This window comes from Lontra canadensis, unplaced genomic scaffold (assembly GCF_010015895.1).
Source record: "Lontra canadensis isolate GAN:19392208 unplaced genomic scaffold, GSC_riverotter_1.0 scaffold12, whole genome shotgun sequence".
Taxonomy (NCBI): domain Eukaryota; kingdom Metazoa; phylum Chordata; class Mammalia; order Carnivora; family Mustelidae; genus Lontra; species Lontra canadensis.
In genome coordinates, this window is record NW_022631006.1 from 19,501,733 (window position 1) to 19,522,078 (window position 20,346).

The 20,346-nt window shown below is 41.0% G+C and overlaps 1 protein-coding gene across 3 annotated transcripts in view; it reads left to right on the forward strand.

The window, feature by feature from the left end:
* The window catches only part of INO80 (INO80 complex ATPase subunit), a 131,724-nt gene that overhangs the window by 101,596 nt on the left and 9,782 nt on the right, over window positions 1–20,346 (forward strand). For all 3 annotated transcript variants that reach the window (XM_032856804.1, XM_032856805.1, XM_032856806.1), the window contains exons 28-29: window positions 6,028–6,122; window positions 13,752–13,824. In XM_032856804.1, coding sequence (XP_032712695.1) covers window positions 6,028–6,122; window positions 13,752–13,824 — 168 coding nt within the window. The remainder of the gene's footprint in view (window positions 1–6,027; window positions 6,123–13,751; window positions 13,825–20,346) is intronic.

Here is a 20,346-nt window from a genome sequence, read left to right on the forward strand (position 1 = left end):
ATTTCACTCATTTGGTATAATTTGCTTGGGCAACGGAGAGGTTATAATAGAGACTGAGGGGAGCCTTATTCTTTGCTACTGATATACCCCAAAGATGGCAAATGGCATGTCCAGGAAATAGTTACACCAGGAGGAGGTTTGTGGATCATTATGAGTCTTTCCCCCAAATTGTTTGGGGAAAGTGAAATTAGGTTGAAGTGAATAGCAGAGGCAGCTTTGAAATAGAAAAGAAGACTCAGAACGGAAGGCTCTTGTTAGAGATATACAAACATTTGCCTTTATTTTTTCAAATGCCCAATTACCCTTTTTTCTGTGATGATAATGGATGGAGATTATGGACATGTATTAAGAACCTTATGTGGGGGGCGCCTGGGTGGCTCAGTGGGTTGAGCCTCTGCCTTCAGCTCAGGTCATGATCTCGGGGTCCTGGGATCGAGTCCCACATCGGGCTCTGCTCAGCAGGGAGCCTGCTTCCTCCTCTCTCTCTGCCTGCCTTTCTGTCTACTTGTGATCTTTGTCTGTCAAATAAATAAATAAAAAATAATAATAATAAAAAAAAAAGAACCTTATGTGGCTTCTCCCTGACACACCATAACCACCTTTTTTCCCCTAGTGGTGGTGAGCTGCTCTTCCATGTAGAAAGCAGTAAAGGGGTTAAGCTGGGGGCTCTTGGCACCAATTAACTTGAGTTCCAGTCCTAGCTCCATTACCCACTACCTATGTGACCTTAGAGACCTTACTTAACATCTGTACCGTGGGAGGGCGGATAACACCTGTCTTAAAGATGACTATAGTGAGGATTAGATAAGCAAAATATATACAGAATAGTGTTTGTCACTTAGTAAATGCCCAGTAAATGCTAGCCACCATCATTACCACTACTACAAGATGAACCTAGTACCTTTTAATTCACCACTGAGTTGTGTGAATGTTTGCTTTTATTTAGTGTACTTTATAGGAGTGAGAGGTACTTGTGGAAAGTATTTTGAGTTATACTGATAACCTCTGCAGCTACTGCTTTACAAGTAACTTTACAAGTTACTTTACAAGTAACTTACAGGTAGGATCCACTTCTCAAAGTGTATTTCTTTTTTTCTCTTTTTTTTCCTGAAGACTTTATTTATTTATTTGACAGATAGAGATCACAGTAGGCAGAGAGGCAGGCAGAGAGAGAGAGAGGAGGAAGCAGGCTCCCCGCCAAGCAGAGAGCCCGATGCGGGGCTTGATCCCAGAACCCTGAGATCATGACCTAGAGCCGAAGGCAGAGGCTTAACCCACTGAGCCACCCAGGTGCCCCTCAAAGTGTATTTCAAGAGTGGTTTTCAAACTAGTGGTGTGGGGTAGAGGACAAGAAAATTAGGTAGAGATTAAGCAGGTGGGGCCCTGGGCTACCCTTCTTCATCAACCAGAATAGTAATGCCTTTTTTTTGTAAGATTTTATTTATTTATTTGACAGAAATTACAAGTAGGCAGAGAGAGGGGGGGAAGCAGGCTCCCCGCCGAGCAGAGAACCTGATGTGGAGCTCAATCCCAGGACCCTGGGATCATGACCTGAGCCAAAGGCAGAGGCTTTAACCCACTGAGCCATCCAGGCGCCCCCAGAATAGTAATGCTTTTTATCTATTTTATATTAGAGGGGTTTCTTTTCTTTTCTTTTCTTTTTTTTTTAAAGATTTTATTTATTCATTTGAGAGAGTGAGCGCATACAAGCAGGGGCAGAGAAAGAGGGAGAAGTAGACTCCACTGAACAGGGAGTCCGATGCAGGGCTTGATCCCAGGACTCTCAGATCACGACCTAAGCCAAAGGCAGATGCTTAACTGACTGAGCCACCCAGGATTCCTTAGAGGGGTTTCATATAAGATTTCCCTTGGGAAAAGAAAAAGTTCCAGTGCTTTTGAAATAGTATAATAATGTTGTTCTCCAACAATGTTTCTCAAGCTTAAATGTACTTACAAGTAATACATGTTAAAACACAAATTCTGATTCATTAGTTATGGGGTGTATCCCTCAGTTCTACATTTGTTTTTGTTTTTGTTTTTGTTTTTTTTATTAAAGTAGGTTTCCCGCCCAGCATGGAGCCCAGCACAACCTCAACAACCCTTGAGGTCAAGAGTCGGATGCTTAACCGACTGACCTACCCAAGTGCCCCTCAATTCTGCATTTTTAACAAATTGCGGGTGTTGCCAGTGCCGCTTATCTGAAGGCCATGCTGCAGTAGCAAGATTCTGATGGACCCCGTCCTGCCTTCTCTTTGTAGTGGTTCTCAGCTGCAGATATAGGGTATCTCTTGCACTCATCTTTGGAGCTTTTTAAAAATAAACCAGTCCGGGCCCTATCCCAGACCTACAGAGTCTGAGTCCCTGGGGTGGGTGCAGGCACATGTATTTTTAATCCGGTTGAGGATCACTACTCAAATACCAAGAGTACATCTTGTCCATAACCCCTTTGGCTTCTTCAGTAATTTTTAAAAATAGTATTTAGTAGGACTGTATAGCTCTCAAGACTTCCTAAATGTTAAAAGCCATAATTTTTATTTTATTAGTTCAAGTAGTATTAGAATTTACTTTGGTTAGTAGTTATTGATCCCACAAGAATCCACTTGAGAGTACTGATGTTTGTATTTATTTAATTAACGGAGGATACTAAATTATGAGACAGCTGGAAGAGGAAGAAGGTCTCTCTTTGGTTTCTCTTCTCTCTTTGCTGCTTTAAGTGGAGTAAAAAGAATTGCTTTACTAGTCTCCAAGAAATTTAATCATACTGGCGTATCATTTTCTAAGTCTTTGCTAAATACCAGAAGGGACTTGGGTGAGAGATATCCTAGATGTCTAGAGAGTACCTTGTGTAAGGAAGGACTGGATAATGGTTCGTCTTTCTCTTCCATAAGCCGCCTTTAATGAGGAATGCTAAGCATGACAAAGTTCCTGCAGACCATAGTAAAGTCATCCAGCAAGTGGTAATCAGCCAATTCATTTCCACATCCATCTCAGATGTGGAAATGAACTACAAGGAGTTGGGCATGACTGGGAATGTTTAAAATGGATCTTAGAAAATGTTACGATGTAGGGGCACTTGGGTGACTCAGTCATTAAGCCTTCTGCCTTGGGCTCAGGTCATGATCCCAGGATCCTGATAGAGCCCTGCATCGGGCTCTGCTCAACAGGAAGCCTACTTCTCCCACTCTCTCTGCTTGTGTTCCCTCTCTCTCTTTGTCTCTCTCTGTCAAATAAATAAATAAAATCCTTAAAAAAAAAAGAAAAAGTTATGATGTAGAGATTGTTAAATGGAGAGAGATATGTACATATATGCATACGTACATACATATATATATATGTATATATGAGATAGATTTTTAAAATAAATTTTTGAGGGGCACCTGGCTGGCTGTCAGAAGAACATGTGACTCTTATTTCAGGATCATGAGTTCAAGCCTCATGTTGTGTATAGAGATTACTTAAATATAAATAAATAAATATTCACAGTTCTATGACTTAACCATTTATTGTTAGAATTTGTGTTTTGATTTTAACAAAATAGAATTTGACTTTATTCTAAATCTTTAGATTTTTTTAGGTAATAGGGAAGCTGAACTAAGAAGTGGGCACATATCTTGAAATTAGCATTTGAAAGAAATGAGGCATTTCTTTCCAGATTAAATTAAGTATCTTTTTTCTAAACCACCCAGAATTTTTATTTATTTATTTTAAGATTTTATTTATTCATTTGACACAGAGAGAGATCACAAGTAGGTAGAACAGTAGGCAGAGATAGAGGGGAAGCAGGCTCCCCACTGAGCAGAGAGTCCAATGCGGGTTGATCCCAGGACCCTGAGATCACTACCCGAGCCAAAGGCAGAGGACTTAACTCACTGAGGCACCCAGGCGCCCCATAAACCACCCAGAATTTTAGAGACACATCTAGAATAGCTTTGGTATAGCCAGAATTTTTTTTTAAGATTTTATTTATTTATTTGACAGAGATCACAAGTAGACAGAGAGGCAGGCAGAGAGAGAAGGGGAAGCAGGCTCCCCACTGAGCAGAGAGCCTGGTGCGGGGCTCGATCCCAGGACCCTGAGACCATGACCCGAGCCGAAAGCAGAGGCTTAACCCACTGAGCAACCCAGGTGCCCCATAGTCAGAATTTTTTAATGAATACTGGATTGCTTTTTTTTTTTTTTTAATCTCTGCCTTCATCTTTTAGCTGTTTTTTTGTGGTGTGAGGGTGTAGATATTCCTCTATTCTGCTTTTAGCTGCTTTTTCCATGTCTATTTACTTGTTGTTTTGAAGCTATTTACTGAAATCAGATCTAAACTCATCTAAGCCTTCTGAAATCCCACTGCTCCCCTGGGTGGGAGAGCAAAGGCTTAAAGCAGTAAACGGAAAAGATTCATTTCTGTTGCCTCAGTAACAGGCTCTCTGTAATCAGCATTGCTTTGACTATAGTCTAGGATTAATACCTCTGGTGTCATGCTGACCTTGACATATAAGTGATATCAACAGAAAGATCTACAAGAAGATTTCCTTCATCAATGCTCTCACTGCGGTTAGAAGTTCTGGTTCAGAAGGCAAGAGTGCTTGTTGCAGAAAGCCCACCTTGTGGTAGAAGTCCAACCAGTAGCTGTCTCTGTGTATAATTTAGTTAATTGGTTGTTCTGGATGGCAGCATCTCCTGATTGGATTAGCTGCCAAGCTATAGTGAGCCTTTCAAGACTATCATCATGCTCTCATTTTTCACCTTTTTCCCTGAATCCTTCCTTATGTAAAATACCCCCTACTCTTCTGCCATTAATCCAGTGCCATTATAGGGCGGTTCCACTAAATATGAACTTGAAACTCTTCTTTGAATATGTTCTACTCCTCTTTGATTATCAAAGCCTTTAGAGAGCCACTGGAGACAGAAAGAAATAGTAAAAATACATAACAAACCACAATGAAGATGTGTTCCTCAGTGAGCTTGTCTACTTTGTCAACCAGCCTCTCCTCATAGGTACCCTAGCCAGAGACCTCTACCAAGCCATTAAAGGAGTTTGGGTACTAACTTGCTCTGAGAGTAGGTTGCCATACGCACTGTACAAGCCATACCCAGCTGTAGCAACCTCGTGTGCTGAAATACCCAACCAGGTATAATAAGAGAATATTGCAACAAATGAACATCTGACCATAGAGAATTAACACAGACATCTCCCGAATGTAGAAATGACTAGTCTTTTTCAATAGGAAAAAGTTATTTTAGAACTGAAATAATTGTTTCATGGTGTTTCTTATAAATAAGCAGCTATGTAGAGTTTTTGATAATGGTTCCTCTACAAATGGACTTTTTGAAGTGTAATCCATATAGTCGGGGATAAGAAAGAGGAAATCAGTGCTCATTTGGACATCATTTGTAAGAGGAATTGCAGCTTCTAAAGATGGCATTATGTTCTCTCCCTTGCATCTCTTGAAGTTTCTTCTCCATTATTAAAAGTTATAATTCCCCTTACAGGTGAGGTCTAGAACATGCTCTGCCATGAAAGTTACCTCATCTTCTGTTCACTCTGATGCTTAGGCTTCCCTTAACAATGATGCGTGCTTTGCTGGGAGAAGAAAACTTGGGTTGTGAATTCAAGGATATTGGTCAGCAAGGATATGTTGGGGAGCAAAACACTAGGGCAAGTTCCTTATGGAAAGAGAACTAGATATTCCATAGCTGTGAGAAACATCTGGTCACTGACTGAAAGGCCATTTTTATTACAAAATTTCATTTTATTTTGTTGGTTTATTTTCATGAAACCTACTGAAATCTGCAGGAATACGATTAGTTTCCAAGTTGAAATTGAGGGTGGCTGTAGTTTTCATGATACCTTCAGTTTTCACATACTGGAAGTGAATTCATTTGCAAGTTAAGTTCTCGTACTTTTGAGATTACTTTCTTCTTGTTCTGGATATAATGACTTGCCCCAGTAAGGATGAAGTCGAAGGTGGGCAGATGTTGTGGGAATTAGAACACAGCAGTTTACATCTGATTTTTGTTTACTCTGATTGGCAGGAATACATGGTTTACAGGAAGCATACCTACATGAGGCTCGATGGCTCATCCAAGATCTCAGAGAGGCGGGACATGGTTGCTGATTTTCAGAACAGGTAACATTAATAGAAATTATAAAAATTCTCATTTAATTTTCCTTTAGTGCTTAAGATGATGAGTTTAAAAGAGATCTCAGGGGCGCCTGGATGGCTCAGTGGGTTAAAGCCTCTGCCTTTGGCTCAGGTCATGATCCCAGAGTCCTGGGATCGAGCCCCGCATCGGGCTCTCTGCTTGGCGGGGAGCCTGCTTCCCCCTCTCTCTCTCTCTCTCTGCCTGCCTCTCTGCCTATTTGTGATCTGACTGGTAAATAAATAAAATCTTTAAAAAATAAAAAAAAAAAGAGATCTCAGCATACCTCATACTTTTAAGCAGTCACGATATAGTCATTTTAAGAGGTAGCTAAATTGGCTTATATTGGTTCAGATCAATGTGTGTGTGGGAGAGAGAAAGAGAGAGAACAAATACTTAATAATTTTTGTATTCAAAATATGCCTTCTGGGGCACCTGGGTGGCTCAGTGGGTTAAGCCTCTGCCTTTGGCTCAGGTCATGATCTCAGGGTCCTGGGATCGAGCCCCACATCCGGCTCTCTGCTCAGCAGGGAGCCCGCCTCCCCCTTCCTCTCTGCCTGCCTCTCTGCCTACTTGTGATCTCTGTCTGTCAAATAAATAAATAAAATCTTTTTTAAAAAAATACATGTCTTCTTACCAAATTAGCTACCCTTTTATTTGGGCAATAAAAGAAATGATTTCTCTGTATGAATCAAGATCCTCCTTTATGTGGATAGTATATGTGTAGAAAGAACTCCACAAGGCTGTATTTCTAAATGTTAACAGTGGCTGTCTCTGGATATTGACTTATAGTTGATTTTTAGTTTGTTTTCCTTACCTCTTTTGTATAAGTTTAAAGAAAATACCTTCCTTTTTCCTGTTTTCCGTCCAGCATTGTAGTAGTAATACAGTACAGTATGACAAATTGCCGTGATGCCCAATCTGTTCAGCTGGCGGCTCTCAGTTACAGTACTTCTCCCACCTGATAATGAGCCTATGAAATTTCAAGTACCGCCTGCTGGATGCTGGTGGCTTACGGAGTCATAATTATCCTAAGTGCAGGTTCTCATTGTAATAAGCAGAGTCTGGTTACTGCTCCCTCCAAGGGGAAAGCCAAGCTCCACTAGCTGGTAACAGGGCTCCTGAACTTAGACCTGGATAACTGAAGAATAGAGCAGATCTTAATGTTCTGTAAATCTCAACAGTTCTGGATTTTTGGACTTTAATTGTGTAGTTGGTTAGTATTTAAGTTTTGAATTCTTGGGAAGAAAATTAAGCACTTAGTCATTTGTATTTAGGCCACAGTTTTTCATTTCTTTCATTTCAGTTTTAAAGCAGGGTTTACTTCAGATATAAAACAATTTAGCCTAAAATAAATTCATGGCTCCACATAGAGTGCCCTCTGATTGATATTTTTTGCTATTGCATGATGCTTTATAAGGAAGCACAAGTAAGGAGATAACCCATGTTTCGGTTTACAGTCTTATACTCCTATAGCCCATAACTTCTAAGTTGAAGCTATACATCTGATTTCAAGTGGTTATTTGACCAACAATGGACAGGGAAGATCTGCTTTGAGCCTATTCCACTTGGTTACCTAGGAGCAACTGCGCTGATGGCTTAACCTAGCTTCTCACCTAACAGAAGCTATTGGCAGATTCTTAAATTGATTGAGACATGTATAAGCATAATACAGTTGACCCTCAAACAACATGGTTTTGAACTGCACAGGTCGTCCACTTATACGTGGATTTTTTTCTGATAAATATAAAACAGTACTATAAATGTATTTTCTCTTCCTTATGCTTTTCTCTTTTTTTGTAAGATTTTTTATTTATTTATTTGACAGACAGAGATCACAAGTAGGCAGAGAGAGAGGAGGAAGTAGGCTCCCTGCTGAGCAGAGAGCCCGATGCGATGCGGAGCTCAATCCCAGGACCCTGGGATCATGACCCCAGCTGAAGGCAGAGGCTTAACACTGATCCACCCAGGCGCCCATTCCTTATGCGTTTCTTAATAACTTTTCTCTAGTTCACTTTATTGTAAGATTATAATATAAAATACACATAGCATACAAAGTATGTGTTAATCAACTGCTTGTATTTTTAGTAAGGCTTCTAGTCAGCAGTAGGCTGTTAGTAGTTAAGTTTTGGAGAGTCAGAAGTTATGTCCAGATTTTCGACTATGCCAGGAGGTTGCAACGGTAGTGCCTCCTATAACCCCATCATATTGTTATGTTCCCCCAAGAAAAATTTTTTAACCAGCTGATCTTAGTCTTTTCTTGATTCTGAAATCAAATGAAACATACTTTACTTTTTCCTTGCCTACTCCAACCTAAGAGCTTCAACTCTTAGGTATATCCCTCTGGTCTTTAATATGTATGTGGTTGTATTTACATGTTGATACCATATTGTGGATATGATTGCTTGTCCTGATTTCTTCCACTCAACATTATATATTAAACACCTTCACATATCGTTTAAAAAGTCTTTGTAATCATTTTTAATGATTAATACTCCATTACACTAGATATTTATACTATATTTCTGTTGTTAAAATGTTGAGTGACTATCTTTGTTTACAAAGCTTTGTCAGCATTTTAGTTTTCTTAATAGATTCAGGCAAAGAAAATTACTGAGTGAAGGGATTTGAATATTTAAGACTTTTCAAATTGTTGCATTGCCCTGTAGAAAATTCTGCCAATTTAGAGTCTGACCAGAGCTGTAGTATGTTGATTTGTTATGATTCGATCTTCTGAATCATAGAGGTATAGCTCTTCTTCTAGCTGACCCCAGTGGACATGAGATCCCAGGCTCAGTATATTTTATAGTGATCTTTTAGTGGAAACGACTAGTAGATGTATCTAATTTATTACTTCTGAAACTGTCCATGTAATTTGTGGAACATTTGTTTGTGCAATCCCAGTGTCGCACAATAGTTTTGAAAAGCTTAGCTCTAAAGAAGGGTATTTTCACCATTAAATTATACTAGATCTGCTTCATAAATACTTGTTTTTACACAGCTTTCTTGGGAAGCCTTACTTAAGCTTCCAGACCCTACAGCTGAGAGTTATTGAGGGAGCAAGTGATAACTTACTGAGATTCAATATTTGAGTAGCCATCATTTTAACACATGTGTCTAATATTAGGCAAAATGAGAAAAAGAGACTAATGTCTCCTTCCCTGCCTACATGATGAGGTAGTTGACTAGAGTTGGAATTAGGAGTAGGACATAATCTCTTCTCATATATAGGGTCTGAACTGTGCCTGTGCTGATAAGATGCTTCCCTGGCAGACCCCTCCAAATGGGAAGTTCTCAACTTCTAAATTTGAGTGACTGATGTAGCCCAATATAGAGAAAAGACAGGTGTTTTTGAAAACAAAAAGCATGGCTTGCCAAATATTTTCATTATTATAATGAAAAGACATCAAAAAGAAAAAAAGGTGGTTTCAACTGGAGAGCCCTGTGGCTCAAAGGTCAGCCAGAGTAAACAAGAACTCCTATAAAAAGCAATTTACATTCCCTTCATACAAGATTTATTTATGAGGGATCCTTCCAGGAAAAAGTCCGACTGAGACCAAAGACTGTTTGGCCAGGATGTCCTGACTGGGCAACATTCAGAACATGTGATCAATGCATGATCCTAGAAGCCATTCACAAGGTCTTTGCTCTGGAGTGCCTCAGCCTTCACTTCCCTTCTTCCTACCAATGACATTTACCAAATGGATCACCCACACACACACACACACACACACATATCATCTGATCCCTCAGGGTGACCCTTTGGAAAACGTAAGAAAAAGTGAGTGTAGCATTGATTTTTTCTTAGAGTGTTGTAGAATTCCAGCCTCTTCGTTCATTCTGGCTCTTTCAGTCATTGAGCAAGTCTTTACTTCAGTCGGTTAGGCTACATGCCCAGGACTATTTGGATATTTTGGTGCATAGTGGCCTCAGTGGGTCATTAAACAAGAATAAGAGTGAGAAGACCTAAGCATGTCTTTTCTACGTGATTTCATAGGCTCCTTCACAGACCACCCAGAAGCCTGCTCTCGGAGGCCTGTTCAACAGAAACCCTGAGTTGAAATTCGTTTTCAGCCCCCTAGAGGGCACCCAAACCATCATGTTGCCTTCAGGGATCCTGTTTTCTTCCTTTTAGGCAGAGCCCCCAAAACAGTAATTCACATTATCAGTACTAGATTAATTAAGTTGAAAGGAACTTCTCAGCACTTTGATTTAGATGTTTTTATTTATAAATGATCCAGCGGTGTGTTCTAGGATGGATAGTAATTTATTTTAACAATGTGAGGTTTCCATAATCCTTATTTTTCCATATCTGGGGATTTATCTCTGGCTGTCCAGACTATGGAAATGACCCATCTTTCTGCCTCTACCCTTTTTTTTTTTTAAGATATTATTTATTTACTTGACAGAGCTAGAGAGCACAAGCAGGGGGAGCAGCAGGCAGAGGGAAAGAGAGAAGCAGGTTCCCCACTGAGCAAGAAGCCTGATTTAGGACTCAATCCCAGGACTCTGGAATCATGACCTGAGCTGAAGGCAGATGCTTAAGTGACTGAGCCACCCAGGTGTTCCTACCCTTCTTTTTTTCAGTAGGTTCCACATCCAGGGTGGAGCCCAACATGGGGCTTGAACTCGAGACCCTGAGATCAAGACCTGAGCTGAGATCAATAGTCAGACGCTTAACCTACTGAGCCATCCAGGCACCCCTGCCTTTACCCTTCCTTATTGTAGTTCCCAACTGCTTTCTACCTACCCCCTGTCTCATCTCCTTCCCCCCCCACTACCTCTTGCTCAGGCTCTGGACTTCTTTAGGAATTCCCAAGGGTTCCAGCCTTTGGGTGGTTCCATCAGCTCTCACACAGGTATGGGAGAGAAGCCTCTGACTGCTGCTTCTGTATCCACCAAAGCAGGAGAGAGAAGTATGGGGAGGGGCAGTCTTTTCAGGGTCAAAGAGGGAAGAATTTTTCTGTGGAGATTAGTGTAGCCATGGAAAGCTCAGTCAGTTTTTATTTGCAGCCTCACTGTGGTTAGATAGGCTCCTCTGGGCTATGAGGTATCAAGCTTCCATTTACATCATCTCATATCTATAGGAAAATGTGTTTGTAAACTAGCATGTGCCTTTTAACTTTTTGGTTTTGCCTCTATGTATTAACTATAAACGGGGACATTTTATAAACGAAATAGGTAAAGTTATGAAATATTAAACTTGTTGATAAAATTCAAGGATAAACTAGTAGAACTTCAGTGGCATATGGGTGGCCCGGTTCGTTTAAGCGGCTGCCTTCACCTCGGGTCATGATCCTGGAGTCCCAGGATCAAGTTCCGCATCGGGCTTCCTGCTCTGCAAGGGAGTCTGCTTCTCCCTCTGACCCTTCTGCCCTCTCATGCTCTCTCTCTCAAATAAATAAATTAAATCTTTAAAAAAAAAAACTAGTAGAACTTCAGGAGAGTAGAGTATAGAAATTTTGGAATCTGGCCTTATAACAGGCGTGCAGACATACTTTCTTATCATTTCTGCCTCTAGGAACCTTGTGTGTAACTAAATACAAATAATGGACTGATTTCTCTAGGACCAGCACAGCTTCATGATTAACCAGGAGGCTAATTTCAAAATAGTTCCTTCCCTGATACTCATGTGTACTGTTGATGTGTCATTGCTTAGTCACTTCAGCTGTATTCAGAGCATCCTCATTTTATAGTCCAGGAAACAGACCTTCAGTCAAATGACTTTACCAAGGAAGAACAGCATCAAGGGATAAATAAAATTCATTTTACACTGGAATTTAGTACCTCTTGGTACCTCTATGCCATATCTGAAACTTGAGTCATAATGCTCTTCCGACTGAGTCAGCCAGGTTCCCCTGTATTTTTTTTTTAATATTTTATTTATTTATTTGACAGACGGAGATCACAAGTAGGCAGAGAGGCAGGCAGAGAGAGAGAGGAGGAAACAGGCTCCCTGCTGAGCAGAGAGCCCAATGCGGGACTCGATCCCAGGACCCTGAGATCATGACCTGAGCTGAAGGCAGAGGCTTTAACCCACTGAGCCACCCAGGCGCCCCTCCCCTGTATTTTCTAATCTGTTATATTCCTTTCTTTAATTTATTTCTTTAACGTTGTCCAGATCTACCGAACTGAGTTCAAGGCTGGCAATAGGTGTGACCTGCAACTTGAATAACACTGGTCTAAATGAATTTCTTGTATTACTCATTTTAATCATGAGAAAAGGGATTAGCAGCTTGATTTAAAGGACTGAAGTGGGCGCCTGGGTGGCTCAGTTGGTTAAGCAACTGCCTTCGGCTCAGGTCATGGTCCCAGAGCCCTGGGATCGAGTCCCACATCGGGCTCCCAGCTCCATGGGGAGTCTGCTTCTCCTCTGACCTCCCCTCTCATGCTCTCTCTCACTCTGTCTCTCTCTCTCTCAAAATAAACAAATAAAAAATATTTTTAAAAAATAAATAAAGGACTGAAGTTTGCTCGCTGGTATACTGCAGTTCCTTTCTCTCTGAAATGTTCTAGAAAATAACCTTGGGTGGCAGGAACATAAAAATGCAAGAGAATCTTAAAAAATATGCAAGAATTGGGTTCAAACTGAGCCCCTAGTTGTATGTGTGTACATAGATAAATCTTGTGGTCCAAGGCTCCTCACTGTGATCTGGCCTGGGCCCTATTCCTAGAAGGTATTCAGTAAATATTTGTTGTCTGAATGAGTGACAGTGGCACCTACTGGTTTCCTTGTAGTTCTGGGTTTCTTTAAAAGGACAAAGGATGTCAAGAGAAACTTGAGGCAGCTGTATCCAATCATGGGGCCTATATTGCCATTCATTAAAAAGTACTTTCTTTTTTTTTTTTTAAGATTTTATTTATTTATTTGACAGAGAGAGAGAGAAAGATCACAAGTAGGCAGAGAGGCAGACAGAGAGAGAGAGGGAAGCAGGCTCCCAGTCAAGCAGAGAGCCCAATGCGGGGCTCAATCCCGGGACCCTGAGACCATAACCTGAGCCAAAGGCAGAGGCTTAACCCACTGAGCTACCCAGGCACCCCTTTTAAAAAGTACTTTAATTTAAGTCTTCATAGATTGATCCTAAGTTCAGCTTAATATGTTGAACTCATGACCTGGTTCTTAGTCCTGACCTCAGGGTCATTTTTCTGGGACTGATTTTATTCTTCTGAAAATGAGTGCTTTGGGAATTATAATCATTAGTTTCCACATTATTGGTAGTCATGATTCCTGGGGGAAGCGCCAAGGAATACTGGTTTTTGTACCCTCTCTGTGAACTTCGAATGGTTTGACTTGTTTGAACTATGACTGTTATATAGCTACTTCCATGATCACGTTTTTCTGTTAACGTTTGCTACATATTTATAATTATACTGCCTATCAGTCCATCAGTGTTAGTAGGCAGCAGAAGTATATCTGCACATTAGAAGATGACAACCATGATTTCATTTTAACATCAGAGCACCTTGGTACAGTATGTCAAGAAATGTGGATCAGGCCTGGGCAACCCTTTCTAGTTCTGGACACCATTCTGTTTTCAGAAATCCCTGTCTATTGCCACATGCTTTCTTTCTCTTGTAGTAGTCCCTCTTAACATATCTTCTTCCCTTTTCTACAGGAATGACATCTTTGTGTTCCTGCTAAGCACACGAGCTGGAGGACTTGGTATCAATCTCACTGCTGCAGATACAGTGAGTAATGAGAGCACAACATACCAGATATGCAGGTTTTAAATATGTTGTTCAGTTGGTATTACCCTTTGCTTTGGGTCACACTTTTTATTTCTTTGCCTCATTATGTTTAAAAGATAATAGTTGCATTTTGGCTGGAACTAGGACATTTTAGCTTTCCTTCTGGACTTTGCTGTCCATTCTCTGTGAATAGGTTTCTTACACATTCATTTAACAAATATTTAGTGAATGCCAACTATGTGTCCAATATTCTTCTAAACACTTGGAGTACCTCAGTGAATAAACAGATTTAAATAATCTGGCTGGGTTAACAATTTGTTTTTAGGAGCTATAACTGAACAAATCAGAAATGATTGTTTTATTGCTTTTATGCATTATTCCACCATGGGAAAAACTCATGTTTTTTTATCCCAAACTTCAAAAGGTGATTACCAATGAAATTGTTAATTTTAAAAATGAAGACATTGTATCAAAATTATTTATCCTTTCATACCCAGCCTCCTTGGAAGAATACTTCAGTTGACTGAAGTGGAAAAGAACATTCCTTTTGAATCTCAGAATTTTTCCCAGTGTTCAAATATATTTAATAACAATTTCAGTAACCTTGAGACATAAAAATGCATATGAAATTGTTTTGTAGAATGTAATGGCTCTAAAAATGTCATTTTATGTGGCTACTGTGGTGCTTCGTTGTGAAATACAGAGCATGAAAATTCCCAGAAACGGGAGGAGGATGCAAACCCTGTAGAGTCATGGAGAAATAAGGTAGAAGGGGGAGAAGAGGCGTGAATAGACTCACAAGCTACAGAGCTAGAACTAGAGCACATGTTCCCTAGTCTGCACCCCTAGGCTATGTCCACTCTCTCTCCTTATTAACTACTATACCGTAGGGCTAACCGACCTCAAGAAAGAGAAGCAGATTCTGTAACATCACTAAGTAGAATATTAATACAGAACTCAGCTGCTGTACCTTCCTTGGCACGTAAAGCTCATCAGCCAGTTAACCAGGTTTGGACAAGGCTCCAGAGCCTAAGGACTGCTGGAAGCGTCGCTGGGTAGATGCTAGATCTAACATACCCATCATCAGCTTCGGTCATCTTAAGGGAAGGCTGTCATTGGTGGTTGCTATGTTGTGGGTTCTCTGTCGTGGTGGCTCACTTGATGTCACATCAGAGAGCAGAAATTTGGCTTTCTCTTTACTCCTTGGTTCTCAGCTCTATTTTTTAAGCATTTCATACTGTCCTAACTTAGTCATACTCTCAATGTGAGTACAGGAGTCACCATTTTCTCCTAGTGAATCTTTTGGAGTCCAGTCTCAGCCCCCAGCCCCATATTAATTCTCTTGGTTTACTTACACCCTTCTTTGTTAACCATGCCACTCCATTTGCCTCAAACTCTCAGGGAGTCTTCATCATCTTACAAGACAAAGGATAAGCTCCTTTACATGGCACACAGTGCCCTTTATTTTGTGGCTTTTATCCTTTTCAGTCTAACTGCCAGACCCCTTCCCAAAATGTATGTTCCAGAAGTAATGATTGACTTTTTGTGCCTGGACGTACCATACTGTATTACACTGCTGCACGAACTCTTTGCTCAGCACCTTTTCCACCTGGTAAACTTCTGTTTTTTCTTCAAGACACCATTCATGATTGGGGGTGGTTGTTTTATGTGTGCTGGCGTAGCTTCTCTGATAAGGTGACACTTGAGCCAAGATCTAAAGAAAGTAAGAAAGCAAGCCAAGCATGTATCTGGCAGAAAGAAGAGCATTCCGGGCAGAAGAGATAAGTGCAAAGCCCTGCGGCGAGAACATGCTTGGCGTGATCGGACCACAGCGAGCAGCCGTTTGTAGGTGAAACAGAACGGATGAGCAGGAGAGGCTGCCAGATAAGTGTTGTGAAGCAGATCGTGGAAGGCTTCACGGGCCGTAAGACTTTTGAGATGGGAGGCCCCTGGAAGCATTTGAACAGAGCGGTAACTTGATTTGGCTTGAGTTTTAAATGTATCCCTCTGGTTTGGGGGGAGTAGTGTGGGAAGATCTACAAGGAGAAAGGTAGAAGCAGGAAGTTCAGGTAGGAGTTAGACACTACATGATGGTGACTTGGACAGGAGTTGAAGCAGTGGAGGCGGGCAGAAATAATAGGAATTGCCATGTGTTTTGGAGGCACAGGCTGTAGAGTTTGCTGCTACGTTGGATGTGGACTATGTAGGAGGTGTCAAAGAAAACTCCAAGATGTTTCACTTAGGCACCTGGAATGATGGAGACATCACTTACCAATTAAAAGGAAGATGCTGGGAGGAACGGGTTTGAGAGGAGAAATTGAGAGTTTGGTTTGGGGTGTATTCAGTTCAAGATTCTTAGCAAACAATTGAAGGGCAAGGTCACCCAGGCAGCAGGGTCTGGAGTTCAGTAGAAAGCATGAGTTCATGTAATTAAAATGCATCTCAGCCTGCCTGTCTCAGGTTTGGTCTGTGGTTTCTTAAGTAGTTATTGGAGCGCCTGGGTGGCTCAGTCAGTTAAACTTGATTTTGGCTCAGGTCATGATCTCAGGGTCTGCTCACTGGTGGACAGTGCGGTCTGCTTGTCTCCCTCTCCCTCTACCCTGCCCCCCCCAGCTCATTTGCATGCTCTTTCTCTTTTGCAAATAAATAAATCTTTAAAAAGGGGCGGGATAGTTCTTCTAGTCATTTATTTGCATAGTCAAGAAAAAAACAGATTTGAGCAAGGAAATCCTGCTTTTATGCTTCCAGTATTCACATAATTTGCCCTGTGGAGGTTAGGAGCTCCTGCCAGCCACAGAGAAACAAAGTAGGCTGAACCCATCCCTGGAGGAGTAGAGGTAGGAATTACCTTTTCATCCTAGGAACTAGAGAGAAAGGACTCTGAATGTTCTGAGTTCCTAGTTCCAAAGTAATTTACATTTAATTTTGAGGGGAAGGCTGGGGACCTACTTGTAAATCAGAACCTCCTGGAATACTTCTCAGTAAAATGTTCCTCAAGATTGAAATGAATTTCTAGGTTATGCTTTGTGTGAAGTCAGTGTGTGTATGTGTGTGTGTGTGTGTGTGAGAGAGAGAGAGATTAGAGAAACAATAGGCTTAACTGCTTGCTTGGCATTCTTCCTTTGTCCTAAGATTTATTTAGCTTTGGAAGATTCCCCAGAACCATTTATGGACAAGGAAGAGGTTAGTCAGCCTAAGATGTCAGGAAAAACTTAATGCGGCAAACGTGTATTTTGTAAACAGTGGGACTCTGGCCCACTCTGTTAGTTAAAAACAAGACTTTAGCATGGGATTAATGGCCCCTTATTGTTTTGTTCTTTGTATATTTTTCCTAAAGGAGGGATCTCTTTGCATTTTTCTGTCTTTAGTGAGGGGTGGTTATAAACTGTGCTGTTTGTTTTGTTCTTGTGTCAGTCCTGTTTTAAATGCTCACATGTAGAGAAAGGAGGAGGAGCTTTTCTCTCTTGGTGGCAATGTGAGAATTCTTCTATGTCCCATGAGAGAACATGGGACAGACAGCTTTCAGCCCTCCCAAGGCTGAGCTCCCACCGATTCTCTTGGGTGAGAGTTTCACCCTCCAAGTGTTGGTCCAACTTTTCCCAGTTCCTCTCGAAATGTTCCTGTTTTCTATTTCACTCCCTCATTCCCTGCAACTCCCTCTCATTGGCCTATAAAGCCAGTGCCTCCACCCCTCCTCAGCTGTCACCTCCCTCTCCCCCCCATGCCGTCCAGCTTGGCATAGACAGCTTCACAAAGGTGCTGACTCTTAATACATTTCCCCTTAGTCATTGCTGGGCCATGCTTTGTGGCCATCCTTTGATTTGCTTTCATCTTTACTGGCTAAGTTAGTTGTTCTTATCCTTTAATTATTACTTGTTTTTCTCTAGAATGTCTCACTGAGCTCCATAAACCTGAATACCGAATCTAGGTATCCTCGCTTTCCCACTGTGGTGGGCATTGTCTCCCCAGCCTCCCTCTTCACCACCCCCGGTTCAAGTCCTTATTGATTTAGTGTTCACTTCGTTGTCAGGTTAGATGATAACCTTCTATCTGGCTTGGTTTTTAGTTCTCCCGTTCTTGTTTTAACTTACCTAGCTTGTGGATACTTCATACTTTTACCTGATAAGTATTTTTCTTTTTTTTTTTTTTTAAGATTTTATTTATTTTATGACAGAGATTACAAGTAGGCAAAGAGGCAGGCAGAGAGAGAGAGGAGGAAGCAGGCTCCCTGCCGAGCAGAGAGTCCGATGCGGGGCTCGATCCCAGGACTCTGGGATCATGACCTGAGCCGAAGGCAGAGGCTTTAACCCACTGAGCCACCCAGGTGCCCCATGATAAGTATTTTTCTTAACAAAATCTTATTTTATTCAAGTCCTCCCAAATTCCCCACCTCTTTTAACCCATTTAAATGATAATTAGTCACTAAATGTGGGAGTTGTTTTGAAGTTAAATTGCCAACCTGTCCCCTTAGCTTTAATTTTTTTTTACCTTTTATGAGCTCAAAAAACCTAAGTTGAATCAGATCTGGCTGCCACTGACACTTCCAGAAAAAAATGTGAATGTTAAGAAAGCACCTATGAAATGATTCATAATATAGAACTTCCCATTACAAATTCCTGCTGTACCATTGCCTCAGGCTCAGGTAACTAACTAAGGGTGCTGTCTTTTGGATGAGACATCAACTGTCATTTTCCAATAATAGTCATTTTAGATGTGTTGAGCAAGTAGTGTTTCTCCCCTATCCAATCAGAGGCCTCCGTTACATTGACTCCATCTTCTCATCCTCGTTCTCTCTGAAAGTTTAAAGTAGATTTTCTATAATTTTGCATATCCTGTTGAATCTCCAAAATATCCTGTCATCAGGTTTGCTCTGCTCCTTTACAAATGTAAGCACTGTGTACTTTGAAATCCTAGGTCTATGGACACTGTGGATTAGCAGTAAGTTTTCACAATGATTTTCTTTTCTTTGGCAGGCAGTTAGTAATTTTCTCCCCGAGGATTCTGATTGATGCTAAAAATTGTGGGATTATACCTCATGTAAAAGCAAGACAAAAGATGCAGCATCAGAAAGAGCCAGTGGGGGTTTTCCTATTGTAGGCAATAGTGTTGAAAATGCTGATGCCTTTTGTCCATCTTCACTCAAAGTCTGAATTCTGCAGAGAATGGCAGAATTGTGTCCAATTTTAAATGAGAGAATAAATAAATTACTTCAGAGTGAACCACTCAGTTTACATTTTTAGGCTTGGTCTAGTGTTGATTAGTCCCCTTAGAGATTCTAGTATTAATTGACTAGTATTTGTGGCATTCTCCTTTGTACTGATGGATGCTCTCTGTCCTACAATATGATTAGACAGATTTTTAAAATAATACACATGAAATAATTGGACACCCATAGAAGATAGTGATTAAGTGAGAACTTGGGCCAGGATAGGCAATGCAAGGTATTATTAATAGTGCAGGTTGTGGAAGGAGCCGGTTAGGACTCAGGCCAGTCTCTTCCTGATTGATAAAGGAAACACACAAGGGTTGTGTGAAAATTTAGTTACCTATGTATGTATGCACACTAGTGCCAGATACATTGTAAGTGCTGAACAGATTTTCACCATTATTATTTCTAGTAGGAATCCATGAGGAATAGGGAAAAGGGACATTGTTACAGGCAGGAGAAATCAGGGAGGCCTTCTTGAACGTGGGAAGATTGAATCAGACCTTAAAGGACCAATAGAGAAGAATTGAGGGTCTACAGGTCAGAAAAAAAGCTTAAGCAAAAAGTAGTGCAGACAGTCATAAGTGAGGAGCACTGAAGAGACCTCTCTAACAGAAAGGAAGGGACATGTTTATTTTAGAAAAGAATAGAAATGAAGTTGGCTTAGTATAGCAGGACCTGATTGTTGAGGGGAGTTTGGGCTTGATGTGTTACTGCGTAACTGGCAGGGAAATAGAGTGGGCTGGAGTGGTACCCAAAGTAGACTAAAAAAAAGAGAGACTGAACTCTTGATAGCCTGCTGGTCTGACAGTGGCAGCGAGCCAGGTGTAGGTGATAAGGTCCCAGTCCAGGATAGGGACAGTGGGACTGTAAAAATGAGAGGTTCATTCTGAAGAAGCAGTGGCTGGATTTGGTGACTTGCTTGAATATGGATGAGGACACATGAGGAATATTTGGAACTGGCTTTCTTTTAGGAAGTCTCCTGTATTGAATAGTAGCCTCAGGGCTGAGGACTCAGGAGTGTTTTGGCTGTAGAATCACTTGTGGGGGAGAGGAGAGGAGAGTACATTCTGCTGTTCTTTATGTTTGTTGTTCAGCAAACCAGAAGTAGCTTCTAGGAAACCTTTAAATGTTTCTTTGCTGAATTCAAGGGATAGGAAATAGGAGCCAGGAGAATGCCAGGAAAGCTATGCCTATCCCTTACCATAGTAGACTAAGTGTTAAAGAGAAGACTTTCAGAGATGCCGGGCTGGCTCAGTTGGAAGAACATGCAGCTCTTGAACTTGGGGTCGTGAGTTCAAAGTCTACATTGAGGG